General features: G+C 37.0%; 1 protein-coding gene across 1 annotated transcript; it reads left to right on the top strand.

The window, feature by feature from the left end:
• Positions 1-435: 435 nt before the first annotated feature.
• Positions 436-4,320, top strand: LOC104900697 (serine/threonine/tyrosine-protein kinase HT1). Its single transcript, XM_010688189.4, has 4 exons — positions 436-617; positions 1,195-2,222; positions 2,739-3,194; positions 3,834-4,320. The coding sequence occupies exons 2-4, from the start codon at positions 1,476-1,478 to the stop codon at positions 4,104-4,106; spliced, it is 1,476 nt and encodes a 491-aa protein (XP_010686491.1). The 5' UTR covers positions 436-617; positions 1,195-1,475; the 3' UTR covers positions 4,107-4,320.
• The last annotated feature ends 2,554 nt before the right edge of the window (positions 4,321-6,874 follow it).

The following is a 6,874-nucleotide window of genomic DNA, read 5'->3' as shown; positions in this document are numbered from 1 at the left end:
GGTGATCCAAGAGATGAGCTTGGCCCAATACAAATAAGAATAACAAAAAAGAGGTGGTATAAGTTATTAAAGTATGGATTGATTTTAGGTTGACCCGACTTGAAAATAACCTGACTTTTAAATCAGGTTATTCAGGTTATTTTCAGGTTCAAAAAGTCAACCCAAACCTAACCCATTATATTTTCTAGTTGGGTTAGGTCAATCCCATTTTTATTTCAAGTCGAAAATTTCAACCTAAATCTTAAATTTTCAAATTAATTTTAGGTCGGATTATCGAATTGGGTCAACTTTTACTGGTCCTACTTGAGAGTTGGAACTCTTTTTATGTTTTTCTCCCTACGGAGGAATCATTCCCCAAATACCCGGAATGTTTAATCTTTCCAGGTCGCTTTCGTTTGCTTGGTATACAATTCGTATACTTTTAAAGGACAGGTTGCGCATACTATTCAGATTTTTGGGGGGATTTCTCCTTCTCCATCATAGATCCTGTCCTTCTTGCCTATAATCACTCCTTAGAAAAACTACCAGAAGAGAGAGAGAGAAAACTAAAACATACATAAAAAAAAAAATCATGCTTTTGACCTTCTAAAAACTTCCCACTTTTCAACCTTCTTCTGGTACGCATTTTATGGGTTGTTTTTATTGTTGGTCAAATATATATATTTTTTTGGATGCGAAGTATAAATTTTATTAATGTTGTTACATCTTTGCTTTTGGGTTTATTTTTTTATTTCTAATAATACATTATTAAAAGGGGTTGTTCTTCAATCTTCATTGATTTCTGGCAATTATTTCCCTTTTTTTAATCTGCTTTTGTTTATTATGGTCTACTCTTATAATCTCATTCATGGGTTGTTTGTTAAATTGCTAATTTAGTCTTTTTATGGTTGTCCTTTCCTTGAGTTTGATTGAATTGTTTACGCATCTTATCTTAGTGGGGGATTTTCAATGGCTTTAAAAATGGTGGTTATTTGACTTTTTGGTTTTAAAGTTTTAATCTTTTTCTCAATATCAAAGACTCCTCTTTTTTTCTGGGTTTGGAAATGAGTTTTCGCTTTTCAGACATCTCGTTATTTTGACTAAAATGAAACAAGGGTTTGATTTTTTTTGTTATTGTTTTTTGATCTTGTGTGTAGAAATTTGATCTCTTCTGATTAGTTGTTTGTATGGTTTTTTTCTTGTTGATGTTTGCAGAATATTTATGGGCTGTGAAAAGTTTTTATTAGGGTTTGTATATACAAGTAATTAGGTTTTGGGTGATTCTCAGCTGGAAATAATATTTCTGGGTTTAAATGGAGGAGTTAGTATATTGGGGAAGAAAGAAAGCAAGGCATGATTGTTGATTGTTGAAAGTATAAGAAGGGTTTTTGATGGTCAATTTGTGTAGTTGTTAGGTGTTTTTGTTGAAAGTATAAGAAGGGTTTTTGATGATCAATTTGTGTAGTAGTTAGGTGTTTGAATTTGTGGGAGGCCAAATGGATGAGGAGCCTTCTTCTTGGATTAGGAGAGCCAAGTTTTCGCACACGGTTTGCCATAGGTTGGAGTCATCTAGATTGGCCTCGGTTCCACTAAGATTTCGAACAGCTGAAATTCCGAAATTTAAGCCAAAGCCTGAAGCAGCTGCCGTGCCTGTACGTAGGATTTCGGCACCGCTGCAACCCCAGATTGAACGGAATCCGCTAACGAATAAACAACGATCTGTATCACCTCTGCCGGAAACTTTTGTTCCGGATACCTTTAAGGAAGCTCGTATGGAAAAGAAGAGATCAACAACTCCACTACCAAGAAGGAAGGAGGCTGATAAGAGAATGGGCAAAATTTTTAGTAAAGGTTCTCCAGACAACAAGGAACGTAATGTGAAGTTGACATCAAATACTAGTCCGTTGAGGAATTTCTCCCCAATGAAAAGTTTTGGGAAAGCGAAGATGAAAAGGGATTCTAGTTGGACAAAGTTCTTTGATCATGGAGGTGGAAAGGTTACTGCTGTTGAAGCTGCTGACGAGTATATGGTCGATCTTTCAAAGTTGTTTGTTGGAAATAAGTTTGCTCATGGTGCTCATAGTCGGCTCTACCACGGAATTTACAAGGACGAAGATGTTGCTGTCAAAATTATCCGAGTACCTGATGATGACGAAAATGGATCCTTAGCAGCTCGATTAGAGAAGCAGTTTAGTCGAGAATTTACTTTCCTATCGCGCCTCCACCATCCTAATGTAATTAAGGTATTCTTGCTCTGCTTTATCGTTTCCTGTTTATTAGGTAGGTCTGATGTTAACATCTCACAATTAGCTAGCAAATTACTGTGTTGTTTGAAAGTTGTGTTTCCTGCGGGGTGTGGGATACTATATAGCATGGAGAGACAACCATGTGCCTTTTCGAAAATGGATATGTTGTGGAACTAGGGAATTTTCAGGTTCAGAAGTTTCCATGATTCATAGGTGGCATATAGTCCCCTTATTTACGGCTGATTTTCTTCTCATTCTGTAATTTAGAGCTGATCTTTGCAGTCTTAAATTATTCATCTTTTAATTTTGTATTCAGGGAGTGGTTTCTGAAGTACAAGTCTTTGTTATTAAGGAAGTGGTGTGAGACTTGGGTTGCTAAACTTGATTAAATTTGCAAACTGTTGCCGTTTCTGTTACTTTTCTTGTTGCTAATACGGCAATTTTAACATTTGTGCTTCCATTGTATATCACTAGACTCTAACCTAAGATCTTATTCTTTTTTGTATCTATCAGTTTATGGCAGCATGCAGTCAGCCACCAGTCTATTGCATCGTGACAGAGTTCTTGTCAGAGGGTTCTCTGCGGGCATATTTACACAAGCTTGAAAAGGAAACACTTCCCTTAGAGAAATTAATCCCTATGGCACTTGGAATTGCTCGTGGAATGGAATATGTGCATTCTCAAGGTGTCATTCATCGGGATCTCAAACCTGAGAATGTTCTGATTGATCAAGCTTTTCAGATGAAGATTGCTGATTTTGGGATTGCCTGCGAGGAAGTACACTGTGATCCTTTTGCTGATGATCCTGGAACATACCGCTGGATGGCTCCTGAGATGATTAAGTTTAAACCATATGGAAGGAAGGTTGATGTATACAGTTTTGGACTCATATTATGGGAGATGGTATCTGGAAGGATTCCGTATGAGGAAATGACCCCGATCCAAGCTGCTTTTGCTGTCGTTAATAAGGTTCGTTTGCATAGGCCTTGTTTTTTTTTTTGAAATATTGCCTTTGGTCATTTTTTGATATCTGTGTTTCTGTCTGCTTATTAACAAGTATGCTGTTTAGGCTAGTATGTGCATGCTTCCTATACAACTCATAAAGTTAACTTTGGTGTTAAACATTTCTTTACTTTGTGTGTGAGCTTCAATCATTTTGAGCTTTAGCTATTAAAAGTTGTTGTGTTTTGTTTGATCAGTTCAAACCTTCTTTTGAGTTTCAACCTTGAGTGGCTTCAGTCATGTTAAGCTTTCCAAGTTGCCTGATACTTGAATCTGAATGTACTATGTCACAAATCTTTGATAATTTTAATAATTTAACTTGGTCGAAAATTGTGCAAGTGTGATTTTGCATTGCAAATTAGATTCAGGAGTGTAACCTAATACCCATGACTAGGATAGTTTACATAATCTATTATGTGAGGCTCTTATTCTGGCAAATTTGCAAATTTGTCTTCTATAGTGGCAAATTATAGTTTTAACTACTTGTTGCTGGAAACCTGATATATTTCTTTTGATGATCTTTCTTTATGATGTTTTCTTCTAAGAGCTCAGAACAAGATGCAAAATGAGTTAAAATCCTAACCCTAAAGCCATTTGATATTGCAGAATGTGCGGCCTGCTGTCCCAAAGGGCTGCCCTCCTGCCATGAGAGCTCTAATTGAACAGTGTTGGTCCGTCCAGCCAGACAAGAGGCCTGAGTTTTGGCAGGTTGTGAAGGTTCTTGAGCAGTTTGAATCTTCACTTGTTCATGATGGGACTTTGAAGCTGGTACAGAATTCTATTCTTCAGGATCAAAAGAAAGGATTTCTAAGTTGGATACATAAGCTTGGACCTCCTCAAACTCAATCTAAGTCAATGCCTAAACCTAAGTTCAATTGACTCTTCTTATGCTCAGGCATTTCTAGTGCAATCAGATTCCTTTGTAATTAATAGGTTTGTTTTAGTTTTTCTTTTGATTGTACTATTTCACATCTATGTGAGTGGAGTCAACAGAATAGTGGCGTGCTCTGAGTTTGAATGCTTCTTTGACACACTGCACGAACAGCAGTATACTTTTTGATATTGGAAAAGAAATCAATGGTTTTGTGGGTAAGCCTATGTTTGGGGCCTAATCTTTGATGGCCTTGAAATATATACTTCTGAACTCTATCTTTTAACTTAGGAGATTAGTAATTAAATCTAGCTTAATGCAGAATTCCAATAGGCCAAGTATTTAAGCGCGTCTGAAAATACTTTTGTTTGGATCTCCCCCAAAACCCAACCCAACCCAATGTTTGTGGGTTAGGCTGGCCCTTACTTAAGGATTATATTGTCCCCAATGATGCTATAGCTCTACTTTTTATTCAGGTTTATACTGAACATGTACAATTAAAGCTTTGTGATCTTAGAAGCATTGTGTTTACATCCTCACAGGGGTATGTTACACGATTTAAACAGCTGCTGTTTGTGATTTTTGAAATGTTTCATTTTATTTATTTATTATAATTTGCATGCCATTTACATTTGATACATGGAACTAATCTTTCTAGTGCTCTCCAATGTAATGTTTGCCACTGAAAGCACCTGAAGCGTAGTTGTCTCTGAAGGCGGTTGATAGTTAAACACCTGCCTCTTTAGTTGCCCACATTTGAAGATTCACCTTCTTGTGTGACAAAATCAGGTATATTCCTCTACTTCCTATATTTGCTAGAGCTGTTTTTTGCAGGTAGCAATTCTCCTACTCGTTACAATGGCCTTGTGCACACATTTACTTTCCGTACGTACAAACTTCAATGAGTGCTATTTGTTTTATTTTTGTATATTTTTATTGGGGAAGGGGCACAGGGGGGATGTGTGTGATTAGACTAGTGGTGAATTGTTGTTTGGCGGGGTGGGGGCTGGACGGATGTGACTAGACAACCGAACTTGAGAATTGAGGTTGAGTTGTTGCAAGCTTTGCTTGAATTTGTGCTCAACTTGAGTCCACCTTGATTTCTAAGTCAAACTCTCAACTACCTCGACGAGTGAACTGAAGGCCAGCTAAGATTAGCTTTGGAATCTTGACAAGTTAGTTGATGTATATGAGCATTTGACATATTTGTTGTAGTTGGAGTATTAGGTATGCACAGAGGGCCGTCACGTAGACTAAGTTTTGGTTCCAAGACTTTGGTACCTCCTATAGACTCCACAAACTAAATTAGTGGGCGTCTACTGAGCATATTACGTTTAACATGTATAATTGTGCACCTAGTCTTCCTCCAGGTGCTTTATGTCTTCTAGAAATTACGCGGTATTGTAGTCATTCTGTTGGAGGTAGCTGCCATGAGGAGTATCAATATTAGAGTGATGTTTTCTCATAGAAGCTTTTGTGATATACTTTTGCATATTACAAAGCAATCCAATTAAATGGTTTCACTTACTATTCTGACCATTATCACTACGTATTTCCAATGAAAGCTTTATTCTGGACATGTATTATGCTCTACCATTTTTGCTACTGTTAATCTGCTAGAGTATTTGTCATTCGTGAGCAGTACTGTACTCAGAGAAGTTAGTGCTTATCCTAGTAGATATTGATGTGGTCTGTGTTGTCACAACCTGCTGTTAGCCTGTCATACATTTGATATGAACCTCATTGAAATCCCTCCGTCTTATATTTGTTTTACACTTTGTCTTAGTGCGCACAATTTTGACCATTAACATCTTTAATTATCTATATTAGTAATTATAGAGTGTTGATACTTTGAAAACAGGCTGAAAACATATGGAACAGCTTTTCACATAATAGCAATAACAATTATTTTTATATGTTAGTAATAAAAACATAGTCAAAGTGGTATACATGTAATGTCCAAAAAAGGTTACAATTAAGACAGAGGGTGTAGAATCGATGTCGCAATACTTGCTCTGCGATCTGGCATCTTGTTACCTCAGCCTGGGATTTCTAGGATTTGTAGTGTACAGATGCTTTTTAAATGAGCTACTTGAATTTGGTGTGATTTTATTTACATTTCCTCTAAATTTATTCGTGTCATTCATAAATGGATTGACAGAGTTAAGAAGAGCCATTGGAATTCCTCTGTATTCTATATGGATATCCTGTGCCTTAATGCCAACATGGCTAAGATCTTGTGCTGATTTTGTTGCCTGACTACTTTTAAGAACACGGAGCTTCTTCAACGTGGACTCGTAACTCAAGGATGTGGAGCATGAAGGTAAGTCGATCTCATCTCGAACTTGTGTAAGTCAAAGAATGGGATTGTTCTTTCGTTACTTGTTACAAGACTTGTTCCACAAATTTACTTAAAATGTTTCTGCCTTTGTTCCCCTTGTTTCTTTGGTGTGCTGTTTTATTTTGGTTTATTCTGCCTACGATATGTGATCAGCTCTATAACTTATTGCGAAGTGTGCAATCGAGTGTATCCTTAATATTGAGAGGCCCAAGCCTCCAGTTGTATTGCAGCAGAGGGATGGCTTTGGATTCAGGAGTTGCGAAACGGTTTGTTAAATTTGTTCAATTTGATGTAAATAGTGGTTTCGGGTTTATGTTGGTAAAAGTTCTTACTTCCATGATGGCGCTGTTTGGCACAGCTAATTAAAACATGAAGTGGGAAGTAAATGGTGGAAGCTGATGAGCTAATGAAAGTAAAAAAGAAGAAAAAGGAACT

Source organism: Beta vulgaris, chromosome 8, assembly GCF_026745355.1.
Source record: "Beta vulgaris subsp. vulgaris cultivar EL10 chromosome 8, EL10.2, whole genome shotgun sequence".
Classification (NCBI taxonomy): domain Eukaryota; kingdom Viridiplantae; phylum Streptophyta; class Magnoliopsida; order Caryophyllales; family Amaranthaceae; genus Beta; species Beta vulgaris.
This window is presented reverse-complemented; position numbering and strand designations above follow the sequence as displayed.

Excerpts from the sequence above, each read along its gene's own strand:
- LOC104900697 (XM_010688189.4), top strand. The coding sequence starts at position 1,476 with ATGGATGAGGAGCCTTCTTCTTGGATTAGGAGAGCCAAGTTTTCGCAC. Across the intron at positions 2,223-2,738 it reads ACCATCCTAATGTAATTAAG|TTTATGGCAGCATGCAGTCA; the intron begins GTATTCTTGCTC and ends TGTATCTATCAG. Across the intron at positions 3,195-3,833 it reads CTTTTGCTGTCGTTAATAAG|AATGTGCGGCCTGCTGTCCC; the intron begins GTTCGTTTGCAT and ends TTGATATTGCAG.